Below are 20,922 nucleotides of genomic sequence, written 5' to 3' on the forward strand. Positions count from 1 at the left end.
ATTGTGTCTGCGAGAGCTGCCGGCTGGGCCAGTCCCTGCCCGTCTGTTCCACTGGGGGACTCATCAGTGTCACAACCCTTCCAGCCTCAGCTTCCACAGCGACGTTCTCAGACTCGGGGGGCTGCCAAGCTGAAATCCTGCCCTCCCCCTGATGTGCCCTCAAATGGTCCTTTGGGTAGCTTTGGGGTTAGTCCTGGGACCCAACTCTATCCTATGCACCACTTTGTTTACTCAGGTCAGTGCTGTGGAGGGCCCTCCCCCCCCCAAGGTTTATCCAGCTTTGAGCTCTCACCCTTCCTTCCCCTAGCATTGTGGGACCCGAGCAGGCCCCACTTCTAACAGTTTCCCCACGTGACCTTACGGAGAACCAGAGAGCTGTGGGGCTGGAAGGGACCTCGAGAGGTCACTTAGTCCAGCCTCTTGTGCAGAAGCAGGACCAAGTAAATCTAGACCGGCCCTGACAGGGGTGCGTCCAACTTGCTCTTAAAAGCCTCCAGTGACGGGGAGCCCACAACCTCCCTGGGAAGCCTGATCCGGAGCTGAACGACCCTGAGAGTTAGATCGACCCTGATGGTGGATCCCTAGAATCTCACCAACCGGTTGAAACACTTTGGATTCAAATCTCCACCCATGGTCTGTGCATAACTCACCTGGGAGCCCGGACCCGGTGAAGGATTCATTCCCTGGGACCCCGGCTACTGTCCCAACCTCTGGATTTCCTCGGGGGCAGTTTGTGAAGTTGTCCATAGTGACCAGCCAACGTTTGCTGCTAGATCCTGTCTCAGGCAAAGCCTAAACCACGTCAGGTGCAACACGCCCCATCAGTGCCCCAACAAGTTACCACCGCATCCTGGCTCTGTCTGTCTTAGGGGAGATCTTTTTCACAAGCAGCATCACATCTCCTGCCTTCGTTTTCTACAGCCACCCAACGGAAATTTGCCCTTCGCTTGGCTAAGGTTTTTGCAACCCTGACGTGTCCAGTCATGTTAAGATCATGACATGCACTGAAAAAGGATCCCCTGAAAAGGGTTATTTGGTGCAAGCAGTTGGTCCCTGAACTCATCACCCGCTGGCTCTTCACTTCTATCGCTAGATGGCAGCAGAGAGCTCCTCCCCCCACACTTCAGGAGAAGGGATGAAAGATTTCGGCGACCCTTGTTATCAGCTGTGAGCTGTTTCGGCAGGGGAAAGAAATCCCACAGATTGCAAAATGTGTTGATGATCAATTTTACCTCCATTTTATGAAGGAAAAAGCACCACGGAGCTCTGGGACATCCCTCCCAAAGCTGGGGACAGAACCCAGGAGTCCTGGCTCCCTACCCCCCCTACTCTAACCCACTCCCCTCCCAAACCTAGAAATAGAACCCAGGAGTCCTGGCTCCCTACCCCCCCTACTCTAACCCACTCCCCTCCCAAAGCTGGGGACAGAACCCAGGAGTCCTGGCTCCCTACCCCCCCTACTCTAACCCACTCCCCTCCCAAACCTAGAAATAGAACCCAGGAGTCCTGGCTCCCTACCCCCCCTACTCTAACCCACTCCCCTCCCAAAGCTAGAAATAGAACTCAGGAGTCCTGGCTCCCAGCCCCCACCAGCAGTGGCTATTAACAGCCTCCCCTCGGGCTCCACCCCTCCCACGCCTGGGAGCCCGTCTCCTGCGGGGTCCGAGCCGGCTGCGGGCAGGAGGAAAGAGAAACCAGCCGAGGTTTTACTTTCCTTTCTGCCGGAGACAATTCCGCTTAGACAGAGCGAGCTGGGGGCAGGTAACGGGGGGGGGGGGGCAGGATCTCCCCTTCCAGTCTATTACCCCCCCCCCAGGGACAGATTTGTCCCCCCCAGGCTATCTGCCGCCCCCCCTTAGATGTCTGTGACTCTCTCTAGATGGGATGCTTTGGTCCCCTCTTCGCTTGTAACATGCACCAGCACCAGCAGCCAGGCCAGCTGGGAGCACCGCCCCTCCCACCCCCCTGGGCCAGCCCCACGTGGGCCCTGGGTTGGGACAGCCCAGTTTAGCCTGTAGCTGGAAGATGGGGGTGATTGGGCCAGACCCCGGCTGGGTGAGTCGCTGGGTAAGAACAGCCGGACAATGGACCGGACCGACTCCCAGGATGCCTTGGGAGGGTCTGGACGCTCCTTCAGGAGGCTGCGTAACCATCTGTCCTGGGTGGTTGAGACACAACAAATCCTGCATCTCGGCAGGGGTTGGACTAGATGACCCTTGGGGTCCCCCCAACCCTGTGGCTCTCTGCTGAGAAGCCCCCTGCACTTCTGATCGGGGCCCTTGTCTCGCCTCCCCTCCACCACGAGGACCAGAGATTTGCAGTTGAATCCGCAGCAGAATGTTTACACCCGTTTCCCCATTTTGGCCCCCGGGTGGTTTATCTGACGTCCGAGCTGTTTCCCTTTGGAGGAGAACTCGGCACTACGAACCCGGCCTGCTGTTTGCTGCAATCCCCTTTCTGTGATCTCTGGGATGCCGCCCGGGTCATGTCCGACAAGTCAGACTTCATTGCGCATACACACAAGCACCGTGTACACACCCGCCCACCCCCTGAAATATTTCCATCAGTAACAGTTGCAATGTGCAGCCAGCCGCAGTGAGGGTCTCAGCCATAGGTGCCAACTCTTGGGTGCTCTGGGACTGGAGCAGTGAGAAAAAGGCCGCTTGACAACCTGTTAGACTTTGCTTTAAGGCTCCTGACTTTGTGTCGTTTAACAAGGGATGCTGACAAGTTGTGTTCTAAAGCTTTCGCGTTCAATTCATTTCAATGTAATGAAATAATTATTGTCTGACCCCCCCCCCCCATTGTCAGACCCACCTCATCATTTTCCAGAACTGTGAAAATTTAAATCAATAAATTTTTTTAAAATGCTCAAACTCCAAACTCACACAAAGGGGCACCTGGGGGACCTCGCTGGGGCCGCACCTGGGCTGTGTTCAGCCAAAGGATTAAAGCACATGGGGCCCGGTATACTGAGATCAGAGGCCCCGACTTTCCAAGGTGCTGGGGGGTCGAGCTGGCTCTGCCCCAAACCCTGCCCCCACTCCACCCCCTCCCCACCCCACCTCTTCACCCAATTCCATCTCCTCCCCCAAGTGTACCATGCCCGCCCTCCTCCCCCTAGCACCTCCTGCATGCCTCGAAACAGCTGATCACGGTGGACGAGGCACTGGGAGGAAGGGGGAGGCACTGATTGGCGGGGCCTGCTGGCAGGCAGGAGGAGCTGGGGGGAAGGAAGGGAGCTGATGGGCTGCCAGTGAGTGTTCAGCACCCACCCTTTTTTCCCTGGGCGTGCTCCAGCCCCAGGGGTGCTCCAGCCCCGGCGCACCCAAGAGTTGGCACCTGTGGCTGAGACCCTCACACTGTTGCCTACTGAGTGTCCAACAGGGAAGCTGTACCAGGGCAAGGGGTGAGTGACAGTGGGCAGAGAACAAAGCCATTGACCAGCACTGTCTCGTTGGTCCCTGGTGCTTCCTCGTCTGTCTGTCTGTCTCCAGCTGGTATCTTCTGTCTTAGCTTGTAAGGGCTTGGACTGCCTCAGTGGACAGGCACAATGGGACCCCCGGACAGAGAGCAGGAGATCAAAAACGAAGAACTGTCCGGGAAAACCCAATGGCGGGGGTGGGGGAGAGATGACTGGTGAGCTGGAGCTGCTGTCCATCTCGAGAGTGAGGCCACAGGTACCTCCCTCAGCCCCCTGAAATACTACCTCACAGTACACACACCCCCTTCCGGTACCCCCAACTGTACCATCGCCGACTCCCCCTCTCACTCCCGCCTCCCCCAGCTGTGTCCTCTTTTGGGGAACTTGAACTATGGTAACCCTAGGTGTGTTGTCCCCCCTCTCCCAGCTCTATCCCTGTCTCTGCCTATCACATGAACCTGGGGGAGTACCAGCTCTCCAACCCCTCCCCCACCCGGATCTCATCCCCCGTGAGTCGCATCGTCAGGCACCCCGACTACAATGAGAACACGGGCGTCGCCGACATCGTCCTGGTGCAGCTGACGGAACCTGTCAACTTCAGGGACACCATCCGCCCCATCTCCCTGCCGGGCCCCTCCACCCAGTTCCCAGCAAGAGAACAGTGCTGGGTCACGGGCTGGGGCCTCATCGGATGGGGCTGTGGAGGTGAGGGGGGATGGGAATGTGATGGATCTAATGGGTGATTGGGAGGGGCTGGCATTCAGCCCCTATCCCAAGGGGTGGCTAATGCCTCCAGAGTCTGAGAGCCCTTCCCCGGAGCTCTGAACACACAGGGCTGTGTAGCCACAAGAGGGAAACCGCACACACACACACACACACACACACACACACAGAGTCGCAATCCCCTCCAGCAGGGGGCACCACTGCACACACATACACACACACACACACACACACACACTGCCTTGATCCCCTCCAGCAATGCACACACACACTGCCCCAGTCCTCTTCAGCAGGGAGCTGCACTACACACACACACACAAAGACTTTCCCCTGACAGTGAAATTTATGTGCACTGTGAGTTGCAGCCCCAGAAGGCAATGTTGCTCACACGCTCAGCCAGTCCATTTGACTGGGAGAGATTTTCCCCAGCCCGTCCCCGTCCTTTCCAGCTCCCCCATCCTCTCAGTGGCTCCATCCCCAGCTCTCTCATTCCAGACATGCTTCCACCGCCCCAGACACTTCAGGTGTTGCGGGTTCCTCTCATCAACTCGTCAACCTGCAGAGAACACTTTCGGGACTGCAAACATCGGATCCAAGATGACATGCTGTGCGCTGGGTCTGAAGTCAATCGCGATAGCTGCAAGGTGGACTACTTGGCTTAGGGGGCAGCACTGGGGCTGCTTGAAATTATCTGGCACATTGTTCTGTTTGCAAATATTGGCCCTTCCTCCCCCGCTCTCAGAAAAGGCCCACGTGGGTCATGTTTTAATTTGATCTTGCTCCGCGTCTCATTGATGGAGAAAGCAGCGCTCCCAGCACCAGTGCATTCTGGGAATCTCACAAGTCACTCTAGGATGGGGGGAAACTCTCTGAGCTCTGGCCCCACTGAACTGAGAGGGTTAAACTTAACCTGAGCTCAATGCCAGAGAAAACAAATCTAACAAGGGCGGTAGCTCTGCCCCGGCACTGCAGCAGGACATGGCATGGGAGAGAAATGGGTTTTATCTCCAGCTCTGGGAGGGGAATGGGGTCTGGTGGGTTAGAGCAGGGGGGGCTGGGAGCCAGGACTCCTGGGTTCTCTCCCCAGCTCCTGGAGGGGAGTGGGGTCTGGTGGGTTAGTGCAGGGGTGGCTGGGAGTCCGGATTCCTGGGTTCTATCCCTGCATCTGGTAGAGGAAAAACAGGAGCCTCTTTGTGGGAAGGCAGCCTCTCTGACCGTAATGTCCCTCTGTCTCAGCCCAGGGTGACTCTGGGGGGCCTCTGGTCTGTCCAAGGAATGGCAACTTCCTCTTGGCTGGAATCGTCAGCTGGGGGATTAAGTGCACAGTCTCCACACCCGTCCCACCAGGGGTGCACATCCGGGTCCCAGTCTATGTCAACTGGATCCAGAATGTCACGGGTGACACTGGCCTCTCGATCGTCTCTCCTGCCGTACCCAGGGCCGGTACTACCCCACTGGGGTCCCTCAGCAATGGCTTAGTCTGCTCATGCCTAGTGCCGGCTCTGGCTGTACTGGTCCTTGCTGGGCTCCTGCTGACGGCCCTGTGACCTGCCCCATTGGGGCTCCCACCCGTGCCAACCCCCCGGCCCAGATAACATGGGAGCAGAACCCCCCTCCTAAGCATGAGCGGCAGAGAGAGCAGAGCTGGCAGCCCCCCGCCAGCTGGGGTGTGTATAGACCCCCTTTAGCACTGGGTGTGGGCCCCACATTGCTGGGGTCTGCGGGACGCGGCTGCCAGAGGCTGGTGGATGGAAGCACAGGGGTGCTACAGGGATGGGGAGGGGAGGGGGCGGGTGGGGGGTTTCATCCAGCCTTTCCTGCAGCTCTGTAGCAACCCCGGGGTGACTGGGAAGCTGACGGGGAAGAGCCCCACAGCCACTCTGATCTCGGGACTTGTGCTCTGAAAATCGTCAATAAATCGGTTTTGCAAATTCTGACTCCTCCTGGCAGCAACTGTGGCCTGCTCTACAGCAGCTGGTGCCACCTGGAACTAGGGCCAGTCCTGCCACGGCAACAGCCTCCCCTGGGCTTCGCGGCTTGGTATCAGCGGTGGGATGGCAGAGGGCGGGCACTGCCCATCACGCCGGGTGCTGCACAGACTCCCTCGACCAAGATTGGGGACCTCGTTGTGTCAGGTGCTGTACAGACACTGACCAAGATCAGGGCCCCTGGGCACAGACCTCCTCCACGACCAAAACCTGGGTCCCCATCGTGCCAGGCCCAGCACTGACTCCCCAGACCAAGTGTGAGAAAGTGGGAATTTTCTGAAATATTTTTATGGTCTCTAGCTGTGCCTCAGTTTCCCCTGAATGCCACATTGTTACCCCGTGTGTGGGAAAGGACTGTTTGCTCTCAGGGCAGGCTAGAGACACCCCCCTGGCCTGTGCTGGGAAATTCGATCCATATCACTATGTCACTCAGGGGTGTGAAAAATCCACACACACCCCCGGGCAAGTTAAACTGACCTAATCCCGGGTGTCGCCAGCTCTAGGTCAGTGGGTGAATTCTCCCTTCGCCCCAGCTACGGCCTCTCGGGGAGGTGGATTAACTACGCTGATGAGAGACCCCCTGCAGCATTTCAAGTGTAGCCAAGCCCTGAGGCAGGACTGTCGCCTCGCTGCTGGGCTGGGGCACTGGAATAGGACTGGCCACAGAGCCACCCTTAGGATTTATGGGGCCCTATGTGGTATTATTGAACTCGTGCCCCTAGCCCCGACTTGCTCGTAGCAACACAAACAGAAGCTGACCGGATTGGAAAACTTGCCACGTGCACTTTATTAAAAACAGTTTCATTGTGCTGCATTCACCCCTAACCCTGCACTTCCCTCCCACCTGCGCCCCCAAACCCAGCCCTGCACTGCAAGTGTGCCCCGCTACACTGCCCCCTTGCCCAATACGCCCCACCCCCTTATACCCAGCAACCCCCATGCCCAGTGGCCCCTCACCCAGAGATCTCCACCACAGATCCCTATGCCAAGCGATCTCCCCCCCAGCCCCTCCGCACTGCCCAGCGCCCCCTCACAGCCCCCCACTGCCCAGCGCCCCTGTCACAGCCCCCCCACTGCCCAGCGATCTCCCCCCCATAGACCCCCACAACTGCCCAGCACCCCATATTCCTGAGGAAATTCAACGCCAAAAAATTAAATTCTGTGCACAATATTCTAAAATTCTGCAAATTTTGTCAATAAATAAACGTGGGGGCTCCAGCGTGGCAGTGGCAAGCATTGGCCACTAGCGGCATGGAGGTGGGAGATCACCCTGCAGCCTCCCCTCTCCTCCCCTCCTGGGATAGGGCCTTGGCAGTGAGATACCTCTGCTCGGTGGGCCTGTCAAAAGGCCACTGGGAAGCGTTTTACATGAGGGCTGGGATGTCAGCCATGACCCCAAATCCATTTGAATGACAAAAAAGAAATAGCTGATACCAATGGCTGAGTCCAGCCCCCATCCAGGCCCTGGCCTGCCACCGCTCTGGGCCATCAACCCCAAATGGCCTTTTGTTCTCTCTAGAATAGAGCATTTCCCGCTAATCCTGACAAGTAAAGAGGTGTTTGGGAGGTGCAGTTTAATAAGAAAATAATTAGATTCAGGCACCAGGCTTTTTTTCTGCCTGATTTACACCCCTGGTTGCCACGCACGGCTCAGTGGGATTGTACTGGGTATAACTCAGCGCGCAGTTTCAACAGTGGGGCTGGAGCCATAACCAGCCCAGTCTCATTTGAACAGGGCTCTTGGTTTGGATTATTTAAGGCCATTTTCAAAGGTCTTTCCCACGGGGGAGGAAGAAGGTGCTGCGTTCTTGAAGGGACCTTTCGAATCCCACTCAACTCTGCACTGCTTAGACCTCTCCCTCCTTCAACATGCTGCCAGCTTGAGAGACGGCCCGGGAGCTACTTGGATCCACAGGGAAAAAAATCACGTCCCTTTTCCCTAAATAAAAGTTTTCAGCTACTCCAGCCGTGTCAAGTGCGAGTCCATCTTCCTCCCCAGCTAAGAGGTGGCTCCCTCCCTTGCATTCTGCAGCCTGATTGCTGCTTTCCTGCTCCAGGTCCATCCCCCTCCTCCCACGGTTTGAGTGTCAGTTTCCTCCTGTTGACACTGGAATATTGTGAATGGGCAGGAAAAGCAAACGCCACCTGCTTTTATTTTCCTTTAACTTTCCCTCCTCCCCAGCCTGGTTGTGTGTGCGCCTCTCCCTCCTCCCAGCCCGCTCTGCGGCTGATCCCTGCTGGGGAAGGGAGGAGAGGAACGGGGGATCCACGGCATCTGGGCTTAAACTTCAGCGAAGAGAGAGGTGGAGTGAAAAGGAAAGTAGGAGAGAGATTGCAGGGAGTTTGCCGGGGCAGGGCATGTGGGCAGAAGAGGGGAGAGGGGCAGGTATAGTGGGGGGCTGTTTGGAACAACTGCTCTCCCCTGGGTCTCCTCCCGTCCGCCGTGAGGCCCAGAGGTTTGCAGCCGAATCGGCAGCAGGATGTTTCTGGCTTGTTTCCTCACATTGGCCCCGGGTGGTTTCTCTGAGGTCCAAGCCGTTTCCCTTCGGAGGAGAAATTGGGGCTAGGAGCCAGGCCTGCGCTTTGCTGCAATTGTCTTTCTGTGATCTCTGGGAGGCCGCCCGGGGCCATATCCAAAAGTCCAGACACAGACACGTCGATTCTCAAGCCAGACAGGACCATTGTGATCACCTTGCCAACGCAGCTTAGCTGAGATCTGGTCCTTGCCGGGCCGTTCCCGTGGGGAGGAGAAATCAGTGTTGTGACTTGGGCCTGCCCTGTGAGACCATCCCCAATTGGGTGGCCACCTGCCCAGGTTTTCCCGGGAGGTAGCCGCGTTTTCCTGGAGGTAGCTGGGCCGGGCCCTCTGTCCAGTGCCCATGGCCGGCTGGAAACGGGCTGCGTGGGCAGGTCCCTGGAAGCGGTGGGGAGGGTGGTGCAGAAGAACGGGCCAGCTGGGGGGATCCTGAGCCCAGAGAACTGGCCAGCCAGGGGCACCGGGTGCCGAGCAGATGGCCCGGCTACCTCCAGAAAAGGGAAAACCTGGGGATGGCCCCACAGAGCGGGCTTGAGTCACAGCACTGATTTCTCCCACCTCCAGCTGGGTTTATAACCCGTTGCCTCAAAGCTAGGGGCTGACGGCTCCTCTCGCTGGAGGCTGCGTTGGGCTGTCCTGAGCCAGAGCTCCTGTGGGCTTGGCTGGGTGGAAAAAAACGGTGTGGCCCTGAGAGAGCTTGGAGCAGCCCCCCTTCATCTCATGCTGGTGTCACTCTGAAACCTACTGACACTTGGTAGCCACGTGTGGCTTGGGGTGGAGACTATGGGAGGAGGTATGGGAACAGTGGACGAGGTGTGCACTGCAGCCCTATTTCTGTTCCCTGCACAGGTGCTGAGGAGAATTGAGACCAGCCAGGAAAAGACTCGGGGCTCCTGGGTTCCGTCCCTGGTTCTGGGAGGGAAGTGGGATCTAGTGGTTAGAGCAGGGGGAGATGTCAGCCTTGTCCCATGTTAACATGGCTCCCCCGGTTTGTGCAGTGCAAAAATGGAGTCCACATCTGCACAAAATCCCTCATCTGAGCCCAATGGGTGGTGTCAGCTGCTCACTGTTTTGATGGGTGAGTAACCCAGGTGGGGGACCCCAGGTTGCCCGTACTTGACTGGTGTTGAGATCTGTCTGTGGCCTCAGCCCCCTCACTGACTTCCTGCTCTTGGTCAACCCAGCTGCATGGTGCCGCGCAGCCGTTCCCCTGCTGCCCCATGTGACGAAGCAGGGTTTTTTTTCTTCAATGGTTTGTATGCAGAGGGAATAGGACTCAGTTTCCCTATGAAAGGTGCCTCCTTACTGCCTCCTGCCACAGGGTGGGAGGTACACTCTGCAGATGCACCTCTGAACTCTGGGGCTGCACTGTCCAAGGACAGCAACTGGGAGTGGGGTGCGGAGACGGGACGGGGGATACGGCTGTGCTGACAGACATTGAGCTGGGGTTGGGATTCACAGCCGGTGGATTCGAGGGGCTCCTGGATGCTAAGTGGGGGCACTCAGGCTACACCCATGGCATGTCCAACGGGACCATCCCTCACTCCGTGGTCATATTTGCTACTCGATTGGAGAAATCGAATGATAGAACCTATAATCCGTTTGGGGTCCCGGCCCTGCCTTTTTGACAGTCTGCCCTGAGTCTGGCACTCATGGCTGTGAACCACTCCAGGCAGCGTGACAGGTTTCCCTCACCGGTTTTCCTTCTTCCCAGCTGTGGTTGGCTTTCCCTCAGTCAGGACCTACCACAGAAGCACAAGGGGCTGGTTTCCCTTGTCTGCCTAAGGGAAAGATCTTTGCCTAAGCAGGTTTCTCACCTATATTCATTTCCAGAGCCTTCAAGCCCCACCCCCCCCACCCCTTGGTTGAAGGACCCATCTTTCTCAGCGTGCAAGGGCTCTGTTCCCTTCTCTGTGAGTATAGTGATGGAGGCCAAAATGGCTTCTCTCTTGGCTGATATCTCCCAAAGTTCGACGAGCTTGTTTCAAGAGGCACGACGGCCCCAGGCTTTTCTTCCTTCCTGGGGGCTTCCCGTCCCCCTGTGTGTAAATGGGGCTTCCATTGTTTTGATTCTGCCAGGCTTAATTTATATAGGAGACAGGTACATAACCGCCTCCCCCCACATGTGGGAGGGAAACTTTCTCCCAGTTTAGCCACAGACTTTAAAGCATAATATCATTAAATATCCATATTTCCTTAGATAGTATTTAGACATACATTTCAAAATAATATTAAGCACCAGGGGGTCATTAGCTTTCAGAAAAGACTTCTCTCCATACCCTCTTCTAATGCAGCGGATTGTACCCAATCCGTTAACTGAGTTGATTATCACACAAGGTTCAGACCAATAAATCTTTGAAATGGATCCTTCAGAAAAGTAAAACTCAGACGGAGCATCTCTCTCCTGCTGGGTATAAACACCAGGCTGTCTTCTCCCCACTTGTCAGTGTGAGCTTTGCCTCCACCCTTGTTAGTTTGACAGGTCTGTGTGCTGCTTCTGGGTAAACTGAGGTAAACACACAGTCCTTCCCTTAGGAACAATCTGTTTAACAACTCCCCCTAATACACCTGGTATGAACATACTTTAGGTACCATCCAGCATATGTCCATAATTCTTAGCACCCATCGCATACGTACTTCACACAAGGATATGATTACATAGTTATTAGTTCTCAAATGATATCTCATAAGGGGTATTTTGCACAAAGATTATCACAATAGTGTGTAGGGTGTGAATACCCAGGCCTAGTGTCACAGATGAAATGGTCTATGTGCACAAAGGGCGAGGGAGTGCTAGTGTGGGATGGGGACCCAATCTAAGAGGGGTCACAGGGTCAGCCACAGAAGCACAGTGAGGGGAAGGACCCTGTGGATGATGACGACAGAGGAATGGGCACTGTTTGGAGAGAATTTCACCACCGTGAAAGTCACACCAGGCACATTCTTTTGTATCCACTCATTGTGGGCATTTGGGCGGTTGTAGACCCCAGGGTAACCTTTGGCAACACTGGTTACCCCACTCACTGTCGTCGTCAGTAACCAGCTCACAATCCCACCAAGGTACCAGGTCCCATTCTCCTGACACACCAGGGGTCCCCCGCCATCACCCTAGAGACAGGGAAAGAAACAGGGTTTGAGGGTGGAGTCCAGCCTCCAGCATCCACAAGATCAGCGGTGGATTCTCTCCGTCTCTCAATAATTTCACATCCCCACTAGCTGCCTTTATGGGAGATGCTTTACCAGACCCAAACCTTGGGGCTCAGTGAAGGGGTAACTGGGTGCAGTTGTGGGCTGGGTTATACAGTAGGTCCGACTGAACGGGCTGATGGACCCCACTGACTTTATACTCTATGGCTCATCCTCAAGCCAAGAGGTGCCCTGTCTAAACTCTGGGGAATGAACTCAGGGCTCAGGCCCCCCATCCAGGCCCACTGTTTGGTGGGTCCCCCCGACACACAACACCGAGTCATCAGGGACAATGGGCCAAGAGCAGTGATGGCCCTTATCTCATTTGGGATCTGTGCTGCATCCGGCACAAAGGGAGGTCTCCAAATCTCAGTCAGGGAATCTCACCGGAGCAAAGCCTTTATAGCCTTCCATGTACCCAGCACACAACATGTCGTCTTTGACGGGGCTGTAACCCACAGGCTTTTTTAATGCTTCACGGAAGCGACTGTTGCAGACCGTGGAGTCTACGGCGAGCACCTCGACCTCCTGCAGCGTTGCCGATAGGGAAGAACTCACTGGAATGAAAGGCCCGAGGGCGGAGTGACTCAGGGGGAAGGAATGGAAGGCACGTAAAAAGCTGTCACATTAAAGATTCATACAAAGTTCCCAGCTCTGGTAGGGGAACAGCATCCAGTGTGTTAGAACAAGGCAACTGGCAGCCAGGGCTCCTGGGTTCTATCCCCACCATTGGAAGGGGAGTGGGGCCTAATGCAGGGGTTCTCAAACTCTTGCTTTCGGAGCCCCCCCCTCACCCCATGTTATAAAAACTCCACAGCCCAGTTGTGCCACAACAACTGTTTTCCTGCCTGTAAAAGCCAGGCCGGCTTTAGAGGGTAGCAAGCGGGGAAATTGCCTGGGGCCCCACGCCACAGGGGGCCCTGGGAAGCTAATTTGGTCAGGCTTTGGCTTCAGCCCCTGGTGATGCAGGGGGTTGCTCCACTCAGTTTTGCTCCGCTCAGTTTTGCAGGCCCAAACTGATTTAGAAGCCTAGGTCTTATTATAGATACTTGGGGACAGATTGTCAAAGGGATTTGGGCACCTATTGGGAACGGGAAGGTGCCCAGTGGGGTATTGAAAAGCTCCGAGGCCCCCAGAGCAGCTGGCACTTCGGAATCTAAGTCTAACAGAGTGTCAACGCCACCTAACCTGCACAGCGACGTTTGAATACCCCAGTAGGAGCCCGTCTGCACCATTAGGCGCTTAAACCCCTTTGGCAGTCAGGTCTGTAGGGTGCGTTTGAAAATTTTGAGCTTTGTCTACACAGTTTGCCCTGGTTTGGTTCCATGGGTTTAAATCTGTGCGCAGATACTGCTCAGTTCCAGGTCAGGGCTACACACATGGCCATGAGGATACAGCTAGGCGTGTGAAGTGAGAATGCTGGGTGCCAGCTGGTGGCCACCTCTGACACTGCTTCCTGTTGGTCTCGAGCAGGCATCGGTAAATATACGGGTGCCAACTACACCAATAGGAGTGGTTTGAAACCCATATTAGGGCACATGCATGCGTACACACATACACGCTTACCCACCCCACAGATATGAACATCCATTCCTTGTGCCAGGAATTGAATCCCCCATGCAGCCACTAGATGGCGACATTGTTCAAATACACACTTGCACACCAGACTGAAGCCAAACCATCTTTGTGTAGACCCCGGGAATGGCTAATTTTAGTTTAGCTGAAACCTGCTCGGAAATGAGATAAGGCAACATGGGCTGACACAAGTTGAAAGTAAAATAAGAGACTCCATACAGCCTGAGGTACTGCAATAACTAGATTTCATCTGACCATCACACCTAAAAAGGGGCGTAACTGTGTGTATAACTATAGCGTTGCAGTTACGCCAGTGTCTAACTGTGAAACGGTGCCTGCAGAAATGCAAGTGATTATAACCAGGCTTGGCAGAATTGAAATCTTATTTTGTTAAGTCATTTTGATAGATAATATCAATGCTGAGTTTTAAGATTTTTGTTTCGATTTAGATTTTCACAGTTGTGCAAAATTCTGGGTTTTAAGCTAAGTTCTGCAGTTTCATGGACATTGGCCAAACCGGACAGTCTCTATGCAAAAGAATAAATGGACACAAATCAAACATCAAGAATTGTAACGTTCAAAAACCAGTAGGAGAACACTTCGATCTCCCTGGACACTCAATAACAGACTTAAAAATGGCCATTCTTCAACAAAAAAACCTTCAAAACCAGACTTCAGTGCGAAACTGCAGAACTGGAATTAATTTGCAAATTTGACACCATCAAATTAGGCCTGAATAAAGACTGGGAGTGGCTGGGTCACTACAAAAAGTGATTTTCCCTCTGTTGATACTCACCCCTTCTTGTCAACTGTTGGGAATGGGCCACATCCACCCTGATTGAATTGGCCTCATTAGCATTGACCCCCCCACTTCATAAGGCAACTCCCATCTTTTCATGTTCTGTGTATTTATACCTCTCTACTGTATTTTTCTCTCCATGCATCTGATGAAGTGGGTTCTAGCCCACAAAAGCTTCTGCCCAAATACATTTGTTAGTCTCTAAGGTACCACAAGGACTCCTCGTTGGTTTTGTGTAATTGTATAATTGGACCTGTTTCAGGTATAACTGTGGCAATATAGCTGCACCTTTATAACTATATGACTGTTTAACCATATAACTGTGTCTGTATAATCATATACGGTATAACTGTACCTATATCAGTAGATAGAACTGTGACCATATAACAATATAATTGTATAACTGTACAACTGTACCTGCAAAACCATGTAACTGTTCAATCATATAACTGTAAAACAATAGACGCATGCCTGTATAACAACATCACTCCATAACCATACAGCTGTGGCTATATAACCATGAGCATAAGAACTGCCGTACTGGGTCAGACCAATGGTCCATCTATCCGACAATGGCCGGTGCCAGATGCTTCAGAGGGAATGAACAGAACAGAGCAATTTTGAGTGATCCATGCCCTGTTGTCCAGTCCCACTGTCTAGCAGTCAGAGGTTTAGGGACACCCAGAGCATGGGGTTGCATCCCTGACCATCTTGGCTAATAGCCACAGATGGACCTATCCTCCATGAACTTCTCTAATTATTTTTGGAACCCAGTTATACTTTTGGACTGCACAACATCCTCTGGCAAAGCGTTCCATAGATTGACTACGTGTTGTATGACGAAATACTTCCTTATGTTTGTTTTAAACCTTCTGCCTGTTAATTTAATAGGTTCTTGTGTTATGTGAAGGTGTAAATAACACTTCCTTATTCACTTTCTCCACACCAGTCATGATTTTATAGAGCTGTATCGCATCCCACCATGTAACTGTGTAACAATGGCTGCATATCCATCTAACTGTAATGGTGCCCGAATAATACTTAGTCATGCCCTGAGTGCAGGGGACTGGACTAGATGACCCCTCGAGGTCCCTTCCAGTCCTACAATTCAATGATTCTATAAATGTATAACTCTCAGTTCATCTGTGCACATATAAGGCTGCAATCATCCTGCCCATAACCTTCACCCAGTTCTGGGTTCTTCCCCTGCCCTTCCCCTCTCTAACAGCTACAAGTCTTACTTACCTTGTGGTAAACGGTTTCCCCAGCCAGTCACCCAACAGGACTTCCCAGCTGGCACACGGACGGAGGCATCAAGCAGACACACGGGGCTGATGGTGGCTGTGAGCGAAATCGGATTCTCCAGCTCCACCAGGGCGATGTCCGCCTGGTGAGTAGCACTGTCATAACTGGGATGGAGGATGACCCGCTTCACCGCTGAGAATGTCTGGTTGTGGGTCTGATTGAAAATGCGTTTTTCACCCAGCTGCACCCGATACACTGAACTGATCACAGGCCTGGATGCAGGAAAACATTGTTGTGGAACAGCTGCATAGTGATACCACAGGGGGGTGGCTTGTGTGGTGCTGAAATGCAGCCACCTCTGGGGAAGGGCAGCTGGGAAACAGCCACACATTATGCCACATGGGGATGGCTTGCCCAGTGCTGAGATTCAGTGATCTTTGGGGTGGAGCGCCTGGGGAACAGTCACACAGCGATGATGTGCAACAGGAAGCCAGTGAAAAGGGAAAGGGAATTTTTCCAGAACAGCCGCAGTCACTGTCTCTGCCCTGCCTGGGGTACTCACGGCGTGAAGCACTGAGCTGCTGACACCACCCATCTCTCAGAGATGAGTGTACCGCCGCAGATGTGGGAGCCAAACATCTGCACGCTGACCTGCCAGGGCCAGGCCCCGTCCTTGGCATTTTGGCCATTCAAGATGCGCCCTGAGACCAACTGCTTGCCACAGCCTGGGAAGAAAAGAGGGAAACTGCATTATCCCTGGGCAAGGGAGCTGACATGGGGATAGTATAAATTATTATAAGTGTTACCTGTCTATAAGAGTGCAATTGTTCCCCTCCCAGAGCCTGGGATAGAACCAGGAGTCCTGGTTCCCAGCCATACTCTGGTTCCACATATCCAGGGCAGGGAACACTGGTGTTTTACTCTGAGCACCTTACCTGTGTCATTCCAACTCCCACGTGCACTGTGACATGTTTCAGGGTGACCCGCACTGTCTGGATTGCACCATTACCCCCTGCTCCCAGTGGGGGGGGGGGGGTGAGGAGGGGAGCCTTGCCAGTGCCTACCCAGGCAACTCTCCCAGTCACTAGCTTCTGGCATCTCAGGTGCTCTGTGAGCCCTGCTCTATCCCTCTGCAGGAGGCAATTCACACACCCAACTCCATTACACTCCTGTGCCCAGTCCCATCTCTGCGCACCTGCAATGAGCACCGATCTGCTGCCTCCATGGAAACAGCGTTCCCCAGCACCCGGCTTTCCCCTCAGTTCAACCCTCTCCTTAGCACCCAGCACTTGGACGTGTCTATAGCAAAACCAAGCCAAAGCTGATTTAACAGAGAATCAAAATAAAGCCAAGGAACAGGATGTGGAAACATGAAGCTATAAGTAAAAGAAAAACATAAAACACAGTCTACAGCTTGTACCTGTTAGCAAAGTACTGTCCTGTCTGATAAGGTGTTTCTCACCCCATGCTTAGTTCTTCCAGCCCTTGTCCAGCCCATAAAGCTGGGACCCCCCTCCTGTAACGGGTAACCACATGGACCATCTTCTTCTCTTATCCAGACACAAGCTACTGCCTCTTAGCCCGGGGTGGGGGGGGCTCTTCCGAGCACTCTCTGGGGGTTCATTTGTCTTTGTGAATCTCCAGCCTGCATCTCGTCCAGGCAGTAATCAGAGGCTGTCTCCACGGGCGTCCAGTTTTCAGACTCCCCATCAGATTTGGAACCCAGCGTCCTACATGACCAAGCTATAAATTAATTCCCCACACAAACAGCTCGCAATAACCACAGCAATCAACTCAACCGCAGAGACCCAACGTGCCCCTTTCGGGTACAGATATAACACCCCTGCCAGCATGCGGCTGGGTGAGTTTGGGTGTGTCTGTATCACAAGCACTGAGGGCGTGAAGAAAGAGCATTCTTATTATGGGGTTGAGACTGCCATGGAGATTAGGTTAAGGGTTATCAGGGGTATAGGGTTATCATCAGGGCTAGGGCTCGGGGGGCATAAAGGGGGACGAGAAATTGAAAAAGAGAAACCTGCATCCCACTGAAATCACAAGGCTAATTCGGAGAGGCAGAAAAATCTGGATTCCCTTGCAATTCCTGGGCATAGCCCCAGGGCAATTAAAGATCAAAATATTCTTTACATAGGTCCATTAAGTTAATAAAAGCCATCTTGGTAGAACTTTAACTCATCCTGTCTTCATTCTGCCACTGTGTGAGAAAGAAAGAAAGAAAGAAAGAAACCCCACATTTCAACTCAGACCCTCACCCCCATGATAACCCTCATGCTATAATGCCCTGACCTCATTATATCCTTAACAATATAATCACTTTAACCCCCTGTCCCTAACCCCAATGACACCATCTTATCCCTCCTGCTCTAACCCACTAGACCCCACTTCCCTCCCACAGCTGGGATAGGACCCAGTATTCCTGGTTCCCAGCCTCATTCTCATTCCACATGCGCAGGCTAGGTGAGGCTGGCGTTTTGCTGTGTGTCTTACCTGCTTGATTCTGACTGCCCTGGGCACCTAGGGAGTGAAGAAAGAGAAGGGAAAGATATTAGGATGTCAGGGGTGCCATTGTTGGGGTCTGGCACGATGTGCCTGGGGGGATGGGTGCCAGTAGCTTCACCCACTCTCCTGAAACAGCCCTGGTAGCCTTAGCAACAGTTAAAAATCTTAGAAGAGTCACTATTCAGCTTGCCATCTGTAGGTTTCAGAGTTAACAACCCCCATTGATCTGAAAGGGGTGGCTCAGGAGTGAATGTAGAACTAGGGGCTAGATGGACAGGGGCATCTATGAAGGGTGAAGGGGTTGGATCCCCCTGTTATTCACTAGCCCAATTCTCTTTCCTGTAAGCCCATCTCTCTCTCCCCACCCCCCAGGGAGGCAGGGTCCAGTCTTCCATCTCCACTCCACCCCACACTCACCCTGCACTAGGCTCAAAGCCAGCAGTGCCGTGGCCAGGAGGGAGCAGAGATGCCCCAGGATCCAGCCTCTCCTGGTCCGGTCTTGGCCAAACCCAGCTGCCTCCATCGCTCCGACCAAAGACCAGCTGGGAATTGAACTCACCTGGGCAGATTTTTATAGACACCAGCTCCTGCCTCTGCCCTCCCCACATCTACAGAGAACAGATGTGACCGTCCCACAATGAGCCACTCAAGGAAACACTCAAGGAAATTCAGCACACAAACAGGGTGTGACCCTTATCATTCTGCTGTCTGGAATTGTCCCACACATAAAAGTACAATGGCCAAGGTTAATATGGGGTGATTTTCACTTCTGTGTATCCAGGGCCGGCTCCAGGCACCAGCTTCTCAAGCAGGTGCTTGGGGCGGCCGCTCCGGAGAGGGCGGTATTCGGGTCCAGGTATTCGGCGGCAATTTGGCGGATGGTCCCTCACTCCGCCTGGGAGTGAAGGACCTCCCGCCGAATTGCCGCAGCAGATCGCGATCGCGGCTTTTTTTAGATCGCGATTGCGGATTTTTTTGTTTTGGTTTTGGTTTTGGCTGCTTGGGGCGGCCAAAACCCTGGAGCCGGCCCTGTGTGTATCATTAGCAATTGATTTTGCCAAGAGGGTCATAGATTCTAATGTGAGAAGGCACCACTGTAATAATCTAGTTTGACCCTGGTATAACACAGGCCAGAGACCTGCCCCCAAATAACCCCTAGAGCAGAACTTTCAGAACAACTGCCAGTTGTGATGCAAAAAGGGTCAGTGATGGAAAATACACCCCAATCTTTGGTTAATTGTTCCACTGGTTATTTACTCTCACTGTGAAAAAATTACACCTTATTTCCAGTCCGAATTTGTCTAGCTTCAGCATCCAGCCATTGGATTCTGTTAGACCTTTCTGTGCTAGACAGAAGAGCCCATTATTAAATATTTGTTCCCCATGGTATTTCCAGACTGGGATCAAGTCACTCCTGAACCATCTCTTTCTTAAGCTACAAAGATTGAGCTCTGAGTATCGCTCTAAGGCAGGTTGTCCAATCCTTTAATCATTCCCAAGGCTCTTCTCCGACCCCTCTCCAATTTATCAACATCCTTTCTGACTGGTGGACATAAGGGCTGGACACAGGATTCCAGCAGCGGTCGCACCAGTGCCAAATATTGAGGTAAATAAAGTCTCTGCTCCTACTTCGGATTCTGCCTTTTATGCCCCCCAGGATTGCATTAGCTCTTTGGGTCACAGGGGATAATTTTATGTTTTCTTCCAGCTCATTGATCAAAAACATTAAATAGAGTAGGGTCAAGAACCCAGTCAGACCCCATCTGAAATAGCCCCGCTCACCAACAATACCCCATTGACAGTTTCATTTTGAGGCCTAACAATTACCCAATTTATAATCCATTTAATGTGGACCATGATCATTTTATATCGCCCTAGTTTTTTTAACCATAATAGCGCGTGGTGCCAATTGATACGCCTTGCAGGAGTTTGCAGATGTTATGTTAACTGTATTACCTTTATCAATGAAACTTGGAATCTCATCAAAAAAGTTAGAGAGACGAGGTGGTGGAGGGAATATCTTTTATTGCACCAGCTTCTGCTGGGGAGAGAGACAAGCTTTCCAACTGACACAGAGCTCTTCTTCAGGTCTGGGAAACTTTATCAAAGTGTCACTGCTAAATACCGGGCTGAACCGTTTAGTATAAGTAGTTAACACATATTTCGAGGGGCCATTCAAGGTAAAGAGGTTCGTGAACACCCCTCCAGTCACAGGGAGGAAAGGGAGAGTAATCACCTGAGGGGGCTGGTGGGATACAGATTGTTGTAATAAGCCCTAAATTCAGTCTCTCTGTTGAGTCCGTGATTTTTAGGGCCTAGCAAAGTTATGATTTTAAGACTCTGGATTTATGGCTCATTACAACAATCTGTAACCCACTAACAACCCCCCCTCACTCCATACCCCCTCCTTACCTTCCAATGACTGAACCAGTCTTAACAGGCCTCTTCACCTTGAAATAGGTGTTAACTAATTATGTTAAACAAACTGTTCCACCTTGTATTTAGCAGTGACACTCTGAGGTAGTTTCCCAGATAGCATGACCAGATGTCCCAATTTTATAGGGACAGTCCCGATTTTTGGGTCTATTTCTGATATCGGCTCCTATTACGCCCCACCCCCTGTCCCTATTTTTCACATTTGCTGTCTGGTCACCCTGTTCCCAGACCTGTGTATGCTTAAAAGCTTGTCTCTCTCACCTACCGATGTTGGGCCAAGAAAACACATTAACTCTCCCACCTTGCCTCTCTAATATCCTATGACCAACATAGCTACAACAACGCTGCATTCAAAAGAAGACACTGTTAGTTTGACAGAATCTGTTTTCCATAAGCCCATGTTGATTTGCATTAATTCTATTACTCTCCTTTAGTACTTGATTAATCAAGTTCCATATCAGCCACTCCATGATCTTGCCCAGGTTGAGGTCAG

General features: G+C 52.8%; 2 protein-coding genes across 2 annotated transcripts; one reads left to right on the forward strand and one right to left on the reverse strand.

The window, feature by feature from the left end:
* Positions 1 to 2,084: 2,084 nt before the first annotated feature.
* Positions 2,085 to 5,694, forward strand: LOC128835524 (tryptase-like). The gene is made up of 5 exons (XM_054025055.1): positions 2,085 to 2,145; positions 3,301 to 3,409; positions 3,852 to 4,129; positions 4,643 to 4,791; positions 5,389 to 5,694. The coding sequence occupies exons 1-5, from the start codon at positions 2,085 to 2,087 to the stop codon at positions 5,692 to 5,694; spliced, it is 903 nt and encodes a 300-aa protein (XP_053881030.1).
* A 5,360-nt stretch (positions 5,695 to 11,054) lies between these two features.
* On the reverse strand, positions 11,055 to 18,516 carry LOC128835526 (serine protease 27-like). Its single transcript, XM_054025056.1, has 7 exons — positions 18,411 to 18,516; positions 18,184 to 18,258; positions 17,982 to 18,008; positions 16,039 to 16,201; positions 15,477 to 15,748; positions 12,245 to 12,414; positions 11,055 to 11,779 (listed from the first exon to the last, which is right to left on the reverse strand). Exons 1-7 carry the CDS (start codon positions 18,514 to 18,516, stop codon positions 11,498 to 11,500), a joined length of 1,095 nt encoding a protein of 364 aa, XP_053881031.1. The 3' UTR covers positions 11,055 to 11,497.
* Positions 18,517 to 20,922: the final 2,406 nt, after the last annotated feature.

Source organism: Malaclemys terrapin, chromosome 4 (genome assembly GCF_027887155.1).
Source record: "Malaclemys terrapin pileata isolate rMalTer1 chromosome 4, rMalTer1.hap1, whole genome shotgun sequence".
Taxonomy (NCBI): domain Eukaryota; kingdom Metazoa; phylum Chordata; order Testudines; family Emydidae; genus Malaclemys; species Malaclemys terrapin.